Raw genomic sequence first — 21,688 nt, 5'->3', positions numbered from 1 at the left:
GCCACGCGAAGCTGCTCAATCTCGGACAGTGTAGCTTGCGCTAAAAAAGCACCTACATTTGAGCGGCAATCGAGGCCGCACCGAGAGTAGGGCGCATGGGACAAGATGGGCAAAGGAGTAAACTGTTTAAAACAATTGCCTGGATGCAGCCGCGCGCCGGCCCTCATAACAAACGTGTCACTTCGGAACATTAAATACCAGTATTTAAAATTTGCAGTTTTCAATAATAAACTTACCATGCATTATAGAGTAATGTGTCTCTTAGGGATTTGTTGTGCATTAAACCCTCAGCTCTGCGCAGCCGCTGTGCTTGGCTGCTGTACTAAAAGATGTGGGTTCAAAAATGCTGCGGCGGCTGCGTTGCCATAGACGCGAAATGCTAGAGGCCTGAGTAATATGCGTTGTGAGTGCACGTTAAAGAACCCCACGTGGTCGAAAATACCCGGAGCCCTCCAGCAGGGCATCCTTCATAGCCTGAGTCGCTTTGGGCTGTTAAATTCTATAAACGAAACGAAACAAACCCAACCCTCAGCTCCGCATGCCGTTGCGAAGCTGCGACAAAACGTTGTCATTTTCACTTCCTAAAGGATTTTTCTGGACACATGTTGCCGCTTTTAGTTGCGCCACCAGTTGGAACGCATTTCTTTCCGTTGAGGCAATTTTTTTCCAGAATGACTAGAAACAAAGTATGTATGCGTGTGTTAGGTCAACACGAACTGATAAATGATTCCTCTCCACTGGTCAAAGAGCAAAATAGGAAAAACCCCATCGATTGTCTGAAGATAGCTTCCCAACCCGATGTCAGGCTAGGGCATATATAAAAGAAGTCAGAACGTCCCAACGCAATCATAGCTCGTGGACACTAGAAGCCTACGAACGGTAAGTACGTGTCCTCGTTTGCTGTGAACAGACTGCCCTTGTCATACGTACGCACCAGAGTGAGCAAAATTTACAAAAGCTGGCTGAGTAGGCTCGTTACGTATTGTCTTGAGTGTTTTAAAAGGGTTCTCAGTGCTTAATCGTATTGAGATCTTTCAAGACTCTTGGCAGTGATTTGCGTCGTTGGTGAAACCTATGCTCAGTGGAGTTATAGCTTCTAATTGACTGTCAAGTATGCCTAGAAATGACCAAGTACATGCTCAGGCCTATTCTTTGTGCCATTAGTTTTCTAAAAAAACGCGCCGATTAGAACACCAGTCAGTGCATTTTACTGAATTTTGCCGATGGTTATCCCAAAGACTGATAAAAATAATTGGAGTATTTTATAAGCCATTCAATTGCACGGCATTTTTTCACAACCTTCAGCACCTAGTCTACACGAGGGCCGATACAGAGGCACAAAACATGAAATGCTTTTCCGTTCGCTGTAGAGACCATTACCAAGCCTTTCCTGACTCTGCCCTGCCAATCGACGCAGCATGAGGTCCAGCCTGTGGCTCACCCTCTTGGCTATCACCGCCGTTGCCTGTGAGTGTAACCACAGAGGGCTAGTACTTCTTGAAACGATATGGAAATACATGCTTCTTTAAAAACAAACAGCGCGGAAAACGGGGATTTCAAGGGTATAAAACACAGGACAATCGCCGCAGAGAAGCCAAGGAAGCCGGGACCCTGGTAGTCCCCGTTTTTCGCGCTGTTATTTTTAATATATGTATCACCAACTCGCCCGCCTTGCTATCACCTGCTTCTGGAAGAAAAATAAAATCGTCACGAATCCGCATTCATATGCAGAAATGAAAATCCAGATCGCAGACATTGAGTAATTTTTACACTGTTGAATGCCTTCAGGGCATATGACCGATTGTGGTACTAGATTTCTTGATCCTACATTGACAGACTGTTTTCGTTAGGACATAAAGCAACTTCGAATGACAATGTACAGACTATACTCGCTCTCTAGAAATTGATGCATACATTTCATTGCCAGAATGGCGCTTCAAACTTAATGTCATACTTTTTCTAGAGGTGATTGTGATTCATAGAAGCAGCTTCGTGGCAAGTGGTATGTAACGAGGCATTTGTTTTATTTTATTTTTTATGTGCGATGAAGATGGAGGCATAGTGTAAGTACATACTTTCACTAGTTTTGTAATTCGATATATATTTGCGTGAAAGACATACGTTGATTATTTTTGTTGCATTTGCGTACAGAGCTCCTGCACCACCAGTTCAAGAACCCGTCCTTTCGAAAGGTAAGAGCATATTCTGACTCCAGCCGAGCGTCCCGACGTACTCTAATACAAGAGACTGGCCTCGAAATTTGGGGCATTGCAGTTCAGCACTGGTTGCTTAAAAAATTAAGTCGAAGTAGTCATATTTGCAGATAAAACAAGTTCACGTACACCAATATAAGTCAAGGGCAGCAGCTCCAAATATAGAAATTTTCTGATGTCAATTAATCCTTCAATAGTACGCAAAACACGTTGCTCAAATAAATGCACGTCCGCAATGTGCCTGTTTCCATAAGTACAACAGGTATAGCGCAGCAGATTTTCAAAAGAAATTAAAATGCACATGCGGCTTGTTCGAAAGTACCGTAAATTACGGTATACAGTCGGCCGGCATATATATCTAAAAATTTAAAATTTTTGCTTTGCAGAGTACCTATAAGTGGAACCATAGAGCATTTTCTCTTTCAAGATCGCTTAATATAGAATCAAATTACCAACCTGATAATATCTGCTGGGTAGGGACAATGTACAAAAATATTTTTTCCACCCTATATTCTGTGGCGCGGAGTATTCACCGCATGTGGATTGGATGCAGTAACTTATGGCTTCAAGCCCTGATTTAATGCGGGTCTTGCTTATTTGTAGTGCACAGGTTAAAGTGCCACGGAGTGGCTTCCAATCCTGTGTGTCTGTCTTGCGGCTGTCTTTTCGGCTGTCTTGTAATCGTGCTTATCTTGCGCTAGATAAGCACTAATACAGAAGTGGCCGACTCACGCTCATTGTTTCCATTCTATACAGGCTAGCGTCGTTCTTGTCCGCCTGGCGCTCCCGAGGACATTTTTCGCGCATACTGGACACCGTAATATTTGAATTTGAAGCAAGCAATTTGAAACAAAATGAACAGTTTTATTTTTCTGTTCTTATTCCCAATTCTAATTACAGTTTCACTAAACACTGATACAACGTATTTTACAAAAAAGCTAAGATTAGGAGTCAAGCTCATCTATCAGGTCATGAGTGCTTAAGCAAAAGCGTTAGAGATGGTCACTGTTATCCGTATATCCTGCAGTTTAAAACAGTAAACGAGCTCTTTTCTTTAATAGAGTCCGAGGCCGAGGTTCTTGATAAAGCTGGCAAGACACTAGAGATGGTGGGGCGAATCCTGCAAGGCAGAGGTGTGGATTCAACCAAGGAAGAGCAGCAGGACATCCTTGAAGTGCTGCAAGCCGTGGCTGCTGGAGAAGGAGCTGAGGGTGCCGACAACGCCGAGTACATCTGGCCCATTATTGTACGTGGTGCGGTCGCTCATGGAGTGAAAAAGTGGCTGGATAAAAGGGGCTAGACGAAGGCTCATCGCGTCAAATTTAAGTCCAGACACGCGTTTTCCAGCTGGAGACACGAAACAAGGGTGATATTTAAATTATACAAGAGAAATTATTATGACCGCAGGTGCTATTCCGACAACCTTACTGGAATAAAAAAGTACTTTTATCTTTGCGTGAATGCTTGCTTCTCTATTCGTGACGTGCGTGTATGTAGCACGAAGATTTCATTTCATTTTATTGCCTTAAAACCCTAGTAACGGGTGTTACATAAGGGGTGGCAAGATATAAAAAAAACATATTTACAATAACAGGAAATTTTTTGCCTTTTAAACAAACTCTGATGAGCACGTGATGATATCAACGTTGTTCGAAAGGTCGTTCCAGTCTGCAGCTGTGCGAGGAAAAACGAATTTGAGAACGTGAGAGTGTGAGCGCGATGAGGTGCGATCTGTACCCGTTAGAACGTTAGAACATTGGCAGCACTAGAAGTTTATAATCATCAAGAAAGATACTTTTCGTCTAGCAGACGTCCTGTGGCTACAGATGATAGATTTAAAGCAAATAATAAAATCAAGGCCGTGTGCAGACAGCTATCAGACTGCGCCTCGCAGTATGGACAACCAAGCACTTCTGAAAATTGTTATGTATGCGCTAGAACTCTGCAAATGCAGAGAGGGAGATCCTCTAGCGCTTTTTCTATTTACTGTTGAAATGGAGAATTATTATAGAGTTTTAATTGACGCAAAGCGTACGAGAAAGCGTAATCAAACACCAAAATAAATTTTTACGCTATTGTTTGAACAAAAACATCACAATCTGGAGAACTGATTTCACTTTTAGGAAGTGCCAGGACATATGTTTTCCAGGCCAACGCACCAAACCCAAGGGACGTTACTTCAATCTCTTAAAGGTTGTAGCCGTTTCAGCATAACGCATTAGCCAGGTCACAAGCGTATCATAACCCGAATGAAAGGTTCGGCTCCTTGTAGCAATGAAGCATACATACACACTGCAGATATTTCCGCATATCTGGGCAAAGAAAGTTTGCTCTATGGAAGAAAAAAAGACGGTTAGGAAACCGATACTGTATCTATGGATAAGACTGCCGGAAATGAGGGGCAGTGGAAATGACTTTTAGAGCCGAAAGAATATTAAGTAGCCAGCAGACACTTCCTGTGAATGCTGCCCTGAATTTTTGTGAATGTAAAAACAAAAGAAAAAATACAGTAAAGATCACACCTAGCGTTCCGCTGAACGCATCAAAGTGCAGCGGCGTTTTATGCAGAACCCACTTTCATGACCTGCGCACGCGATGCTTGCAGACGCTTCCCTGCTTAACCGCAGGTCAAAAGTCAAAGTCGAGATAGTTGGTGTAATAGCCGCTGGTGTCGCTGCTGTAGCTGACGTCATGTGCTGAACCTGATTACGACCAGTTATGCTCATGGTTTACCTCTAGCTGCATTCAAGGTGAAACTGCTACCACCTTCCTTTGGGGTGAACTTTTCAGTGTGAGGAATTCAAGATGGCGGCCTGCATAGTAATTTGATTTAGAAACCCAATTCGTGATTGGTTGGCGACGTCATCATTGTATCAAATTGGTGATTGATTGGTGAAGTCACTGACATATCCAATTGGTGATTGGTGATGTCACTTATAAATCGAAGATATCGGCCAATAATGTTAACTGATGACGCCATAAATAATCCAATATGGCGGCCAAAATTGGGTGCCAATGATGACGCCAAAATCTATTCTGGAAAACAGAAGTGTAACCACGTAATTATGCCGTGATATTCAAAGATGGAGACATAGTTTCGGAATCTCAAATTGAAGATGGCGGCCAAATTCGGCTGCCAATGATGCCGTCACGGTCAAGTATAATAGATAACAGAGGAACCACGTGATTACGACGTCAGGGGACAAAATGGCCGCATAGTTTCTGTTTCCCAAATCCAAGATGTCGCCTCTCGTTGTGACGTCATAGCCAATATTTCTTGAGCCCCCCACTAAGATGTAGTGCCCGTGGGCAGCTTTGAGCTACTACACCCAACATACCATACACTGTACCATACCATACTGTGACATTCTCAGCCCCCCACTAAGGAGTGGAGCCCGCAGCGTGCATCATTTTCCGGCGTCCATGCCCATAACATCTGTCCATGTGAATCAGTCTAGGAACCTCAGACGACTTGATGTGAGTTGAAGTCCCCTGCAATGTTGACCCTGCTAGAGTTGGCAAGTAAGCTGTCTAGGTAGTCCCTTCTGCATACTCCTGCTGGAAAATAGACGTTAGCGACAGGGACGATAGCACATTGCGGCAAAGTGAGATCAACAACTAGAAGCTCGCAATCAGAAAGCTTTACTTTTTTACTTATTAATGCCCGGTGACACAATTTTGATGAAATCAGGGTCACTAACCTGTCGCCTCTATCATTTATCTGGTCCGCTCGGAAAAGACATCTTTTTCACGAAAATGGCTTTACAGGGGTGAGCAAAATTTTGTGCAAGAGCACAACATCTGGGTTATGACAGGATAAAATAATTTTTAAATCAGGTAGAGAAGATGCAATAGAGCGGCCATTCTATTGGAGAACCTTTGCACCTGCCATGGTGATTATTCGAGAATAGAGGCTGTAACAACTTCTTCTAGCGTATCTGAATTGGAAGACAATATAAAAGGCCCTTTTTAGTTTTGACCTGGGGAACGGAGGACTTAAAGGGAGAGCTGGAAGCACGACGCTTCTGCGCAGGACAATTTTGAAGAATTTTAAAGAAAGGATAATTATTGTCCTCTCCAACCATTTTCTTTTTTTATTTTCACATCCATTCGCACTCCGGTCCTTTTGATAAGCCGAGCTGTGGCTGCTTAGGAAATGGCAGGGAAGCCGGACGCCAATGCGCTTCTCCTTTTATGTAGCTGCTTTCGGCTCTTGGTGAAAGGCAGGATCAAAATACCGACTTCGGATAAATCCACCTGTCTGCTAAAGACGCAGTCATCGCCTAAAAAAATGCAAATAGAGATAGGAAAATTTCTGCACTAATAATAGGCAGTGAAGCGTAACATTGTTTTCTGCAGCAGTAGAGTACATTTTCTCAGGAGTATACTCTTTCATTTGTCATTCAGTCTGAAACCTGGGCTTGCGTTTTTATTTTGTACAAGTGAAAGAACTCAGACGCGCTACGTGTGTTACCCAAAATTTCGAAAAGTCATATGAAAACATTCCTAAGACAATTCTTCCTAACAACTGCACATTAACTTTTATACAGATTTTGCATTTGGGCGGCACAGAAAGCCGTGAATATTTCATGAGCGTGTTTGTGATAGTGGGCGGACATGCACTAAATCGGCATTAAGTAGGTCAATTACTGATCCTTTGATAACATCTATCATTGTCTGCCTATATTTTTTTTATTTGAAATTCCTTACAGGCCCATTGGGCATTGTGTAAGGAGGGCGAAAAAAAGATATAATACAGTGCATTAATAACCAAAGGAAACAAAAGAAAACGTACGCGACGCAAAATAATTCACTACAATACAGGATAATGTGCTCACCGAACGTGGAAACAAAGCGCGATTAAGGCAAACACGGAAACATGGCAAGCAAACATAAGTAAGAAAACATCCGAATGGCACGAGTGTAGCAGCAAAGCAAAGAACAATAATAGACTTGAACGTAGGTGTGCTAAATGACGGTTTCAGTGAAATATGTGATGAGTTTAGAATGGAAAGATTCTAGATTAGACGCGGAAGCGATGTTGTCTGGCAGATCAATCCATAATCTGATGGCTCGTGGTAATGCAGATGAGTTAAAAGCCAATGTGTCACCATATATTCTTGCGAAACTAAACTGATTATATAATCTTTTCGACGTGCGGGATGAGACATCGAGTTGAAATGAGGTAGTTCTGTTGAAGTGCGCATATTTGTGAAATAGTGTGAGGACAGATTATTAACAAATTCGAACTGTTGGCGATGCGAGGGTAGTTTCATTTTTTTTTTTACTGAGAATTGCCTGATATTTGCAGTTCATTGCTTCCCTCTGCTTCTTTGAGGAAGCAGTATCATCTTAATTCTTTTGTTAGAGGTCAAGCCCAGCGGCCTGATTTCTCGCTTTTGCGGGCGTGCGCCTCACTCAATTGAGCTTGAGAGCGTCAAATATTACAGTTAAACTCATCTTTCGTGATTGTGGGATCTGGGCAAACGGAAATTTCATGTGTAACGACAGAGTTACCTGTCAACAGTAACCATGTTGAAGCATGCTGAGAAAGACCCTTAGCACTCAGCCTGATGTCTGGAGCTTCAAGTAACTTTAAAAACGAACGGGCATTCGAGCAACCAGCACCATGTACTATATAGGTTTACAGTAACCATGTGACATATTTTTAACGCATGAGCGATGTAAAAGTGCACTCTAAGTTCATGTTTTCCCATGTGCCTTCCATTTTTTGTCTATTATGCTCCGTGGCAGAATTACAAAATGATAGCTAGGGGCATGAAAACTAAGAGATGGCATACCTTCTCATGCAAGAAATTCTTTATGAGAAAATGATGCTGCCTTAGTTTTTAAACGAATTGGGATCCATGAAAAGCCCCAGCTCCAGTCATCAGGACTAAGGATCTTCTTTATACTTTGTTAATTTTTTTTGTGTTATCGCATATCCTTTTCCCACGTTCTTTCTAGAATGGCGCAAATAAGGCTGCCGACAAAAAGAAAATAAAATTCTGAAAGTGCTTCCTTTTCAAGAGAAATTGCATATTTGTCGGCTAAGCTTCTGCAAGTTTCGGCTATCAGTAAAAAAACCCAACAGTTCACGACAAAACCATTTTTGAGCGGGAGACCGTTTATTAACTAAATTTTTTCATGTAATGTAAGGTTTCACTGCAACAATCAATATATTCGCAGATAACAAGGCAGCAGTCTTGCATTTTTCATTAACATTATTGCTATCATCAAAAGCGTTGCAAATTGGTTTTCTATGGCAGTGTTAGCTGTTCGACGTTATCGATGGATACATTTTAGTATAAACAGTGGTGTTGAGGATGCAGTGGTAGCTACCGAGGGTATCCTCGATGTTGATCCAGTCTGTGTCTTTTATGTTGCGAGGAGCTCCGGGCATGTGTCTCTGCTCACCGAGTTACGTGTGCGGGTAGGAAATGCCGTGTCGGTGTGGAGGGTAAGAATATGAGAAATCAGGGCAGTCCACGAAGGCAGCCTAATGACTCATTTGGAGGAAAAAAGCAATATATCTCTAGTATAGAAAACACTACCACAGACGCCATATTTTGAATGTTCTGCAAGCGCAGAGCAATGTAACAAAAAATAAAAATAACGTAAATAGAATAACTGAAAGAATACCATCAAGCTCAGTGTAGAAAGTTCTACTTATGTACAACGCCCTTTCGCACCGAAGTTGCCGGCTTTAGACATGCGTAACATATATGCCACGAGCCTATAGAATATCAAAGGCCGGACACGTAAGAGCAGCGCCAAAGTGCGGTGTGGACAGCGAAAATTTCTTTCTACACTTTTCAAATGACCAGCCATTACCAAAACTTTGCTGCTAGTTTTACCGCAACATTCGCCGGAAATTCACCGACCTCTCATCCGCAATTCATAACGTCTTTTTGCGCCTTTTTTTTTGCGGTAGTAGTTTACAACAAACTTCGAAAGTTTGACTCATTTATCAAGGTTTCCTTTTCTTGACAAAGTAGAGTGGAATAGCTTCCTTTTCTTTGCTTAATTTTGTGTATAACAAAATCCCTATCTCTGTTTTTTTTTTATATAAAGCTCCTTTTGGTCAGCAAACTATATTTACCAGCCTAGAAATATAAACAATAAAAAGCCTACGATAGGCGTATGTGGCGCACCTTCCCTGTCAGGAACCCTGATAACTTACTTTTAGTTCCTTATTTAATTGCGTGCTGCCGTCCACTCCATAGCAACCCTTCTTCGGCTGAGAATTCCTCCGTTCATGCTACACTGTCGTCCTTAAACGGCCACCATCTGCCGGACGGTCCCTGTGGCAGCCACCTACCGGCTACGCATTCCTGCGCTGTCCTCACGCCCTCTTCTTTCCATGCTAACTCGTCTCCTTCTTGAAGGGTATAACTACCCTCCAGGTTATTCTCGTGCCGGCCACCGACTGTTTGCGCCTACTTACGCTGTTACATACCCTACACTCTACACACAAAACAGTATAAAGAAAATAGGCTGTCGTTTAGAGCAATTTCTGTTTGCTCCCATATAGGCTTATTTGTGCTTAGACTGTTCTTCCGCAATGACCATCCTGTGGTAGCCAATTTGTCCGCTGCCACGATTGATTCTTGGTTTCATACAATCATCCTCCGGATGATTTCTGTGATAATAACGCACTGTTTCCGCGTTCCTCTGCTCTCCTCATGCTAACTTATACCACGGTAATCACCCTAGGAGTAGTCCCCATGTCAAAGCACCCAACGGTTATATCTGCTACTATTGCTACTACTACTTCTACGTGGAACGCAGGAATGGGAGGAAGGCTGTCGTATAAGATAGAACATGTTTGTGAAAAATTCTTTGCTGTCACACTACAACTAATGATCGAACATTTGCGGTACACACTCGTAACCATTCCGTCCTTTTTTAAGTAAAAACACCTGGGTATTCGGAAAGCCACTGCTACATTTCAGGCTGTTGGATCTTTAGGGTCTTGTGTCGAAAAACAATCGTGAACAGTTTTAGGCTATAAGTAAATTTAAGGGGTAGTAGACAGTCAATTGTGCACAATAAAAGCGACCACGTACAGGCATATGAAGCAGTAGAAAAATAATCAGCAACAAAAAATCCCAGCTCAGAGCGAATTTTTTAAAATATGAAATTAGCTGCAGTGACAGTCATATTTGTCTAGAAAATTGCTGGCTGGACAAAAACGCTCTTTCTAAGAGCGCCTAGTCAGTGCCTATTAATTTCTTCATGCCACTAACACGAGGCTTATGCCTGTAAACTGCCTGAGAATCCCGTGATAATGTTTAACCCTGTCTACAGGTGAGGCGGATGTAGGAATGTCCGATAGCGTCGCATGTAAGCGTCTCTACTGACGGCAGTCAAGCGTACTGTTTACACATGAGATATTTAGACAAATGGGCCGAATCCACGCATTCTCTTTGTGATACGTGAATACCGAAAGTTAAAGACCAATAGTATTGTTCTAACTTTACAAGCAAAAAACAGCAAAAACTCTCTTCTGTTTTGCTCTGTATAAAAAGAGTCGAGCACTGGGGTAATACATCGATCGCTCCAGGAACGCCGGTGAGTACCACGTCTCATTCTGCAGTTCGCCATGTATGTTTAGTGCGCGTCAATTTGGTACTACAGTGTTTAGCACAACTTGACAACAACGTTGTTGATATGATGTGTTCTTCGTATTGGTGATTTCATGGCACCTTTATATTTTCCGTATCTATTCATACCTACTGCATCACTGTGCGTGTTGCTTCGCCCTGGCATTCCGATATAGTGCAGCACAAACCTTCAGCCGATACAGATTCTGGCTTACTTTGAGACAATTTGAGTTCTTTATTTTTGCGCTGCTCTGGCGCAAAAGCGGAGTTATATGTGGGATCTGCCTGCACATTTTTTATTCGATAATCAGATGTTGGTATGCAGCTCTGCAGGCGCATGAAAGTAGGTTTATTTTGTCCACTTGATATGAAAGAAAACAGAAGAATTTAAGAACAATTTTCCGCTTCCACACCTCCTACTTGAAACGGAACCGACCTTTATTCAGTACGAGAAGCGGTTTAACATCCCATTATTAAACAAACTTGGCTAAAAATTATCCCGGTGCCGTGGCGAATTTCAGTGACCGAGTATTGCAGTGCAACGCATAAAAAGGTTCTTCGTGATGGATTACCAACCAGCCCTCACCATTACCTTAGCGAGGTTAAAGTCAAGAATGATAGAAATTTCCATCCAAACCGCAGTTATGAATGTGAAAGAATGCCAAAGCACCAAACAGGATTATAAAACACTCCTGAGCGAACCTAACAGCTTACGCTAGTGACGCCTCATGCTCAGCAGTCGCCGGAGAGTAGTGTTCATAATAGGTATTGTCGGGAACAAAAGTCTACACGAGGTGTCATTGGGAACCGAATCTGATAGCTTTTTGATTAGCCGCGGGCTGCAGATAAAACTTCTAGAGATTAAAATCAAACTCGCGTGCTGTGGTGTGTACTAGCGAACCATGTGATCGATAACAAACATCGCAGCTATTCGCCAAAATCGCATGTCGTGCATCCTGAAGAATTTCGTCCTTCATCGTACTTCAAATCCTGAATCGCAGTTGGCAGAGGCTAAGAGCCGATACTGAATGCCATTGCATAGAAATCAATAACATAGCCATAGATCGCCGGAATAGTGTCACTTATTGTGATGACATGTAGCTGTGCTTAACGCCGCTGGTAGTGGCACCGAGAAAACAAAGCTAGTGGCGTGAACTACATCGACACAGTGGAGAAATGCATAATGATTAACATCATAATCGGTCACTTCTATTTCCTCGTGCATTCATATTGCACTTCCAAACCTCGGCGCTACTAGTGCCGCAGGCGTTGAAGAGTACCGATGATTCGATTGTGCGCAAGTGCAACCAGAATCTGGCGCCAAACGCGGTTTTCGCACCACAGCACAGAAATACTAGAGTACTCGTAAAGAGACCCTTTATCGCCCACACGCGAACCTGTGAAAGCATTCTAATACTTTGCAAACCGCAAAGAATAAAAGCACACTAATACAAAGCACCCGTAAAATGGTTGGCATTAATTTCATGAGTGCGACAAGCCGCACTAAACGAATGTCTCAGACTGTGTCGTGTTCCTCCTGCGGAGCAATTCATTGGGGCGCCTACTGCATGTCTAGTGGGCTCGTATTTGTTCTTTAGGAATATATGCATCGACGGCAGAGACGAAAATAGTCTCATTGACTGTTTCTGAAAAATGCTTTGCCACAGAAAATTTTCTGTACGTTGAACTTTTAGCCGCTTCAATTCCGAGCCACATTCTTAGCGCACCTACGTGGGAGGCATTCTTTTTAAATAGCTTGGTTCATATAAGGCGTTCGTTTGTCGTTGACGCTTGACATTCGTAGGGATAACCTTTGCTTAAAATGTGCATACAAAGGAGAAAATTGGTATCACTTTATATTTAGAACAAAACAAAGAAGAAATGCGATAACCGTCAAACCATGGCAAGACTCGTGTGAACTCAGACGCGCATTAAGTGGAAGAAAAAAACAAGGGCAAGTTCTATTGACAATAACGGGTTTCAAAAGTTTTTTTTCTTCTTATGGTATGAGTAAAAACGCTTGTAAGCAATTGGGTAAAAATATCTCGTAGACTTGCTGCCTGTGCCGTTTGAATTCCTTTGAAAAACAAGCACACAATTGCTGAATCGTGCAGGATATTTTTATAAGCTGCCGTATACAATCGATAAGGTGGCAGTACTACCGTTATAAGGAGCATCGTTTACCGTTCTAAATGATTAACATATACAGGAGCAATAATTTTGCCTAGTGAATTCATTTCGGTAGTTCTCTTTGCCCAGATCTGAACGCTACCATGAAGACCTTCCTTTGGCTTACTCTCCTTTCGCTCATCTCGGTAGCTTGTGAGTGTCATGATACATTTCCTTGTACTCACTACGTAATGTTTTTTATTCATCATGTGTTTTTGACTTGTCCTTATCAACATCACGAGGACAAGTTTCATTCGCACCTACCTTGTCATAAAGTATTCTTGTATCCCGCCGTTACTTTTAGGCATGACACAATAAACGTAAGAGAATTGTTGCACATCGGCAGACCGCAATTGTTTTTGCTCCGCAAAATGCCCAGCTCGTGCTTTTCGTATTCAGCATACTAAAGAACACAACGCATGACACTAAATTTCCGCCTTAGTATTATCTGCCGTCATGAAAAGCTCTTACCGTACGTAATGCCGCCAGGTCAGTATAAATCATGAAATAAATCATTTTTTAACAAAGTACGCCTGAGGCCAATCCAAATGAGCTTTGCACAAACACCGCTCAAAAAATTATTTTATATTTACAATGACGCGCTTAACGTTACGTGAGGAACATCTATTGAAACCTTCACTACTTCGTCGTATTAAATATTGCAACCATGTTTTGATAATTATGTGTGTTCTTTATATTTCTCGAATCGACCGTCTGAAATAAACGCCTAAAGTTTCGTTCTACGTCATGTTTGCCGCTAATTTCAAGCGAATTTATAATCCTGTTGCAGCGACTTATGTTTTACTCTGGATGGCAATCCACTGTTTTTAATGTAAATGCATGCATAACACAGTTACTCAGACAAGTGTCCTATGTAAATTATGATTCTTCTAATCATATTTTCATTTCTTGTTGTTTGCACGCCCTTTGAAGATGGAGCAACAATGTGAGTTCGTCATTAACGATTCTGAGAATATGAATTTTTTTTACTATACTTTTGTGAGGGAGACTACAACCAGAGTTATTTTCTCTACCTTTTAACAGAGCTGCACCAGTGACCCATCACAAATCAGTTATTTCGACAGGTGAGATTGCTACCTTCTAGAAATGTGCACAAGAGCCTTTTCTCGTAATTTTTGTACTCTCAACTCTTTGTCGATTAGCAATGAACTCTCATACCGATAGCCGGGCGGAGTAATAGTTAAAAAGTGGTTCATATTTGTGTTATATTTCAAAGCAATCTCTCAACGCACAGTGTATGTAAGGATGACCGTATGGCCTGCATTTATCTAATGAGGGTGCTTAATGACGGTGAAAAACTGCTTGACAATAAGTTTCCGCACGAAACGCTCGCGAAAGCTTAAATATATGCAATTACAGACCGGAAAGGCCACAAGGGTTATCCGTTTTTTGAGTAATGCCACAATTTCTTAGAAATTAGCGAGTATTATAAGCGCTAACATATTTGGACGCAAAGTTGCGTGCAGTACTCGTTTCCATTTATGTGATGCAGAGAGAATTACAGTTCCGCCTTCCTATTTACACTCGTATTCAGAGTAACGAATCCATACTTTCCAAATTTCTGTCCACGATCTTTATTAATGTACGCAATTCGAGAGTTTAATTCATTGCTCACATCTATCAAAGCCTTTCCTTCGCACTTGTCCAATCTCGACTCAAAAATATATAATACTCTTTTCGCTTTTTAATGTTGGTTCTGTTGCTTTTTATTTAGAGTGTTTTTGGATTACTGCTTTAAATAAGTCTGCCGCGGCTACTGCTATCCTTGCTTAGTGATGTGGTTTCAGGTTGCGGACTTAATGAGTTGCTGATACTAATATTGACTTTTTATGTTCCTCAGTGCCTTATAAGTGATTTCAAGGTTTCTTGTATGTATATCCCGCCTTCTTATCTGCGTTTTCCGAGTGTTCTACTCGCCCAATCAGCAACAGCTTCGTGTAATTGACTAGCAATTAGTATTGAACAAATAAAATATGCATTTTTCTTACCTCAAGATTATCGCACTTTATTAAATATATGCTGACGGGCAGTTATTCTAGCTCTCTGGCGATGTTCTACGCGAATTTCGGTCAGTTGTTTTAGCCAGAAAGAATGTCTTTGTGTTGTGAGGTATGTCGAGCTCGCAAGGCTTTTAGCTTGTTAGGGTAGCTCCTTTATGTGTGAGGACAGATTTCCTCCACGTGGTCGCGGGAACGTGTGTAAGACTCACTGAGCCAGCTACTTGTATGCCTTCGCAGCCACGTGTACCTCGCTTTTAAAACTGTTTGTAGCCTTACATTCCTTTCTTTGCATGAAGACCAGTAGGCAAGAGGCGCGTTGATTCGGTAGATATTGTCACGTTTATTTCTTAATAAAGCGCTACATATAAATGTTTGCACTAAATATAAGCTGGATCTTTTCAACAGTAATCTGTAGTTCACTATACACCCTGCTATAAATTGTTTCAATCAACGCTAACAAAAATCTTGCTGATTCCGCAGTTGTCGCTACAAAAATTAATGTGCCGCCGGCACATATATCTGATGATCTTTTCTGTGACACTGCGGTGTATATAAATTTGAACATCGCAAGTGTAAACATATCAGTGCTGCTATAACATATACTTCCCCTTTCTGAACTATGAGGGATTGCTTACTTAAATATGCTTATCTCGTGCTACTTCACATAAAAAGAACAATTTACCAATTCCCGAAAAACGGCGAAGAAATAGACAAAGGAGTTCTAAGGCAGCGAAACACAGTTGTGGCGGCCGCATTTACATGGAGACGAAATTCAAACACGCATCTGGACTGTGCGCTGTCACTGCACATTAGTGGCACCATTGGGTATAAACTAATCTTGAGCTCTCAACTACAAGGCGAAGACCGTGTTTAGCTATTGTACTTTACAAACAACATGCATTATCGTGCTGCACTGTTCCAGACCATAATAGACCACGCCAAACGATATCATACACAATAGCATACCATGGGGTATCATACCTTACTAAACAATACATACAAGCTCTTACCATTATTTTCGTTATTTTCAGAGGCTGAAACTGCAGTAGTTTTGAAGGCCGGGAAAAGCCTGGAGAGCGTCGGAAGGCTCCTCCAGGGTGATGTTGCCTTGACCAAGGAAGATCAGGAGCAGGAACTTGAAGTGCTGACTGCTCTTACCACTGGGAAAGGCGCCCTCAGCGATGAAGACGCTGAATACATCCTGCCTATTATCGTCCGGGCCGTTGTCCCGGACGCCATCGCTCGCGGAGTCCACAAGTGGCTTAACAAGCGAGAATAAACAGACTGCTTTGTAAAAAAACCGCTGAGATAGATGTAAAAGAATAAAATGCGCAACAGCGCATAATTGGACTCATCTGTCAACATTCGGTCCAAATTTTCTCCCGTTTTACTGGAAGCAATATATAGTTTAATTAAAACTGAATTTCCGAGCAAGTTTATTCTGCCTGTGCTGCGTTGGTGGCGTCTACTGAGCGGCACTAGTATCGTTGATCACAGAGAAAGAATGTTCCAACCAAAAGAACGCAGTGAATTTTTTATTTTAGATGCATGTTCTCTCAAATACATGGGTCAAGACTCGTCACAGGCACACCGATCGCATAAGCTCGCTTTGCAGGCAATAACAGCGAACGCATGCCTGCGTGGTGCATTGCCTGGAGAATGTGAGGAAGTTAAGCTTGAACGAAAGATATAATTTCCCTTAGACATACAGGCAGCGGCTGCAACAAAATTCATTCATGTATATGAATGGCTGATTCCTACGAAGACAGTGTTTCAAATTTTTTTATCTGTGCGACACTGCCGCTTTTATTCTTCAGCTATCAGCTGCATCAATCCCGGTGAGCTGCTTCTTTTACAGTTTGTAATCAGCTCAATATGAAGTAAAAAATTTTGTGAACACAAGGAGAGCGCAAAAAAGTGCGCTGCCTGAAAATTATCCCACATGCTTCTCAAATGGGAAGAGCAGATTCGCCAAGGCGCACCAGGATTAAGGTAATCCAACGCAATATCTACCATAGGGTTCACGAAGGGGGTTAGGTTGGTCTGATTAAAGAATTCAAGCGCACGTGCTCAGCATTAATCAAAAGGCAAGCTTTATAAAGTTTGCACAGCATACCGTCTGGTTCTGTATTTGAAGAATATTATCTTCTACATTGAGCGCATATTGCTCTCTCTTGCGCCTAAAGATATCAATATGCATTTAGTGAAAGTTTATATATGCTACGATTTTAACCAAGCCACAAAATCATCTTGTGAAAAAAGCAGCCATACTGTGATATCTCTTTCTTACATTCATTTTAAGCTCCTCGACATCGGTACACCACTGTCCCTGCGGACGGTTCTTCTGCGGAAGAAAGAATACAATTCAAGATCGAAGGCGCGAAAAACGTACACTTCGCTGAATGAAGAAAATACTGTTCGTCTAATACCTTCATCGCTTTTATTATTGCAGTGTTATAAAAGCACTTTTGAAGAATTGAAATGGTTCTGAATTCTTGCAGCCTACTGATTCATGTTTGTCTCTTCTGAAGAAGGTCCCGAAACTTGCAAACACTTCGAATACTTCATTCATACTTCATTCAAATAAATGAGTACACTAATGTAATTGCCCAACATTGAAAGAATTGAGGCCCTGTTTACATCTAAAAAGGAAGGACGCAATCAATTAAATAATTGAGCTAACCGCAGCTTTTGAATTTTTGACGCCTACCAGCAACAAACTGGCTCCCTTGCTCGTTTTCTCCTTCGCCATCTCATCGTGAAAGAATACATTTGTTGTGCTGCGTTGCAGTGCTGGAAGCAAGAGCATATTTATTAAATTGGAGCACTTCAGACATGTCAGAAAAATTGTTGTCTTCATTTTAATAAAGGGTAGTCATATAACCAATAAAGATATCTACCTTAAAAACACTTTCGACTTGCTCCAGTGATGTCTACAGAACGCTGAAAGATTGTCACTCTTCTTTCCGCAGAAATGGTTGTGGTTGATAGCAGAAGATTTTTCTCTGATTGGGGGGAATGATTTCAAGGGAGGAATTTTTTTTTTATTCTGTACGGTGATATTTTTCAGCGATACACTGTCATGTACATACGCAAAACCATGCGAGTGTTATCGTCTCCACCGACATTCCGTATGCTGTGTGAAAATCTGCTGAGCTAAACTCTAGTTATGACAGTAAAATTGCGCCGCATTATCTTTATTTCCATGAGTCTTCTTACTAATAGACGAAACAATTCCTCATGTTGTGGTGAGACAATTCCTACACCATCATGAGAACCTTGCAATATATTTCGCATGCATTGGCGTACTTATTTAGTGCCTAAATCTATACATTCAATATTTATTTGGAATGAAAGGTATATTTTCAATGTACTCTGGAGTTTAAAAAGGTCTACAACCGTATAAGGTTTGAGAAAGAAGGCTGGAGTTACAACATGATTTTGTATTTTGTATACCTACATAAGCTAGCTCATTTGTTCCAGCCGGCGAAATGATGTCGCAAGGCAATTTAACAAATGTGAGAGTTCACACGCAGTTGCCAAGAACGCCCACGCAAATCGCAGACACACTTCGCGAAAGATAAGATGGAAGCGCTCCGGTTGAGGACATCCTGTGTCTGAGAGCAGAGATATGAGTTGCAGTGTCTCTTCCGGCACTTCCACAAAGCACCGATAAACGATAAGTGATTGCACAGCGCTGCCAAAACATCCAGGTTTGTTCTCCGCAAAGATAAGAATTTTTTCCGCTCCTTAAGCCCGAACGAAGTTTCCGCACACCTTATTGCTTGCGCAGTTTATCTTTGAGGGTTTCCTCATTATTTCTCTCCAGGGAAGTAGCTGCCGAGAGCCACTGTAATATGCGGAAAACAATAAAGGACTGCTCTTATACCGTCAGATACCGATACCGGCAAGAATCACATTGGCCAGAAAACGAAAAAATGAGCCCCCTATGCCGTCACTAAGCGACTGAGAAGTGTTAGGGCGTGAACAGCCACATTAGTTTACAAATAGTTTAAGTTGTTGAAGAAAACCGCTACACGCAGGATAAAAAAAAGGGAGGGGCAATCATCAGCGCTAACATTACGCTTAGCATTTACACCAAGATGGAAAAATTATATTGACCCGCTTTTCGGTGGAGGCGAAGCACAAAATGTGTCCATGTGCTGTGTGATGCTAGGGTACAAGAAAACCTAGGTGGTCGAAATTGTTCCGGTTGCCCTTCACTGCGGCCCCTCCTACCCCATTTCTTCTTCCACTTCCACCTTCCTCCCATCCCTCACGGCATGGTGAGGTATCCATTCACATGTGATACCGACAATTACTGCGCCTTTCATTTCCCGAAAACCAATCAGTTATCATCAAATTGAGCTAATGAAGTAAAAAACAAAACAAAATTATAGCATGTTAAAATGGGGGGAACCAAACCAGTCTGCCACCCCGAGCCCGACGCAAAATATTCACACTTATCTTTAAGTACTCCAGTGAGCCTTGCAATGCTGATTGATTGATTAATTGATTGATTTATTTATTGATTGATTGATTGATTGATTGATTGATTGATTGATTGATTGATTGATTGATAACGTTTAGACAAGGAACAGATCCCAAGCACGAGTTTAACCCAGGCGGGCGGGTGTATCAGTGAAGTGAATTAACAAAGGCATCGCCATGGCGTCGACTCTTGGTGGAACCATGGCGGCAGCGACGGCAAGAAAAAAGTTACTTTCTCCCGGCTGTCGGAAGAAAGGGGAGCAGACCCACCTGGCCGACAGGGCAATTTCGACGCCACAACAACAATCGGTCGGGGCTTCGCCAGCCGTATGGAGCCGTGGAAGAAAAACGCCCCGTTTTTGTATGGACAGAGAACCACGACGGGAGGCGAAGCAAGCAGCCTTTTCTCACGGCTAGCTGTGGAGAGAGGAGGATGGCGTTGCAAGAAGTGGCTGTTCAAAGTTCACGATATTCAAGGCCCAGCTTCAGCACAGTCTACTTGAGGAAGTAGAGAATTAGCGTCGCTGGAAGCAGCACTGCGTCGTGGTGGCATCATCGACCTCGCTGCCAGAAGAGCGGACCTTCGCCACCGGAACCGCTGCGTGAGGGCAACGGTGCCGGCTCCTACTGTGGGCGGTTCCCCAGGTCATCTGCATTGCCCCCTTGATTAGACTTTCATCAACTGCAGATACCACCTGGCTAAGTATCTCGAGATCTCCGACTGTATTTAGGCAGTCGCACTGCAGGAGTGTAGTAGCGTGTCTACTCGTGCTTGCTCCTCGTCTTTTCGTTCTCATGAGCAGAACTTGAACACTGTAAAAATGCTTTTAATTCCGGCATACTAGTTCCTGACTTCTCATAAAGTGGTTGCCTTCTGACTTAACTCTAGTCTATTATGTTAAAGGAAGAAACAGCGCGATGAAACGCGGACAACACGAAGAAACGACACACACGAGCACTGACTCACAACTGAAATTTTATTGTAATAAAAAGGCACTTAAATAGAAAAGATGAGAGAGGGGGTAACAAGGCTGCTGCCGCAATATGCGGCAGTCAGTGTCCTCACGTCACAAGCTGGCAAAATAATGGAATAAATAAAAAATAAGCGATAAAAAGCCGGTGTAAAGTACCGCGAAAAGGTGGCCAGGTAGGTAACATAACAAACAACAATGAAAAATTACTCAAAATGGCAGGGAATTCGTTAAAACCACGACGGACAAAGGGAAGAATATACATGTGAATACAAAAAAAGTGAAAAAGGTAAAATGTTTGAAAACGTGCCCAATAGAGGGAACTAAAAGCGTTAAAATCTTAAAGACGCTGCGGAGGATACATGATAAAGACAATACAAACGAGGGATCAGTGAATTATTGAGTTTTATGTGGCACAAAAGCATCCTTACGTATTTTTCAACTCACCCAGAAAATTCAGTTCTTTTTTTGACAAGGAGAGGGATGTAGTGCTGACGCATTGTTAAACGGCATAATAGATTTTGAGGGCTTCAACGATTTCCCTCGCGAACCTATCCCGTCCTCGATCGATAGTGCTGCAGCGATTAAAGGCAGGGGTGCAGATTTTTTCAGGACTGTTTTCTCTGATTTTACACTTCTTACAGTGCTTAGCGAGGGGCCCGGAAATGGTTGTACTTTTTTGATAATGTTACATGACCATATTTTTGCGGCTATTTACACCGTATTTTTATCGCTTATTTTTCTTTTGTTTCATGTTTTTTGCCATCTTGTGACGCGACCACACGTGATTGCCGGTTATCGCTGCAGCAGCCCTGTTACCCACCCTCTTATGTTTTCTATTTAAGCGTCTTTCTATCAGAATAAAATTTCATATATGAGTCAGCGCTCATGTGTGTCGTTTCTTCGTGTCTCTGTGTTTCATTGCGCTGTTCCTTCCTTTAAATGCATTACCAACTAGCCCAGAACATTTATCTTCCGTCTATTCTGTATTGCTCGAAACCCGAATTTTTTCCAATAAATTTATCCCATTGCCCGAGGGTTCGATCTGAGCCGCGGCGGTCGAATTTCGAAGGAGGCGAAATTCCAGAGGCTCGTGTACTGTGCTAGGCCTGAGCACGTTAAAGAATCCCAGGTGGTCGAAATCACCGCAGCCCTTCATTACGGCGTCCCTCATAACCCGAGTTGCTTCAAGATATTAAACCCCTATGAACAATAAG

At 42.2% G+C, this 21,688-nt stretch overlaps 1 protein-coding gene and 1 long non-coding RNA gene across 3 annotated transcripts; both read left to right on the top strand.

Moving 5' to 3' along the window:
• Positions 1 to 812: 812 nt before the first annotated feature.
• LOC144124762 (uncharacterized) lies at positions 813 to 3,668 on the top strand. 2 transcript variants are annotated; one of them, XM_077657625.1, is made up of 5 exons: positions 813 to 879; positions 1,371 to 1,467; positions 2,051 to 2,063; positions 2,152 to 2,192; positions 3,275 to 3,668. In XM_077657625.1, the coding sequence occupies exons 2-5, from the start codon at positions 1,419 to 1,421 to the stop codon at positions 3,511 to 3,513; spliced, it is 342 nt and encodes a 113-aa protein (XP_077513751.1). In that variant the 5' UTR covers positions 813 to 879; positions 1,371 to 1,418; the 3' UTR covers positions 3,514 to 3,668. The 2 variants fall into 2 exon arrangements, with proteins under 2 accessions (XP_077513751.1, XP_077513752.1); XM_077657626.1 differs by having other exon boundaries at positions 850 to 883.
• Positions 3,669 to 13,938: 10,270 nt separating this feature from the next.
• LOC144123190 (uncharacterized) lies at positions 13,939 to 16,385 on the top strand. The gene is made up of 2 exons (XR_013313033.1): positions 13,939 to 14,073; positions 16,041 to 16,385. It is a non-coding gene; the product is annotated as an uncharacterized LOC144123190 (long non-coding RNA).
• The last annotated feature ends 5,303 nt before the right edge of the window (positions 16,386 to 21,688 follow it).

Source organism: Amblyomma americanum, chromosome 3, assembly GCF_052857255.1.
Source record: "Amblyomma americanum isolate KBUSLIRL-KWMA chromosome 3, ASM5285725v1, whole genome shotgun sequence".
Lineage (NCBI taxonomy): Eukaryota > Metazoa > Arthropoda > Arachnida > Ixodida > Ixodidae > Amblyomma > Amblyomma americanum.
Note: the sequence above shows the minus strand (reverse complement) of the source record. Positions and strands in the feature narration are given on the sequence as shown.

What these genes read in the sequence shown, in the direction of transcription:
- LOC144124762 (XM_077657625.1), top strand. Translation starts at nt 1,419, where the DNA reads ATGAGGTCCAGCCTGTGGCTCACCCTCTTGGCTATCACCGCCGTTGCC. An exon ending in AGAACCCGTCCTTTCGAAAG is followed by an intron (nt 2,193 to 3,274) that starts GTAAGAGCATAT and finishes TTTCTTTAATAG; the next exon opens with AGTCCGAGGCCGAGGTTCTT.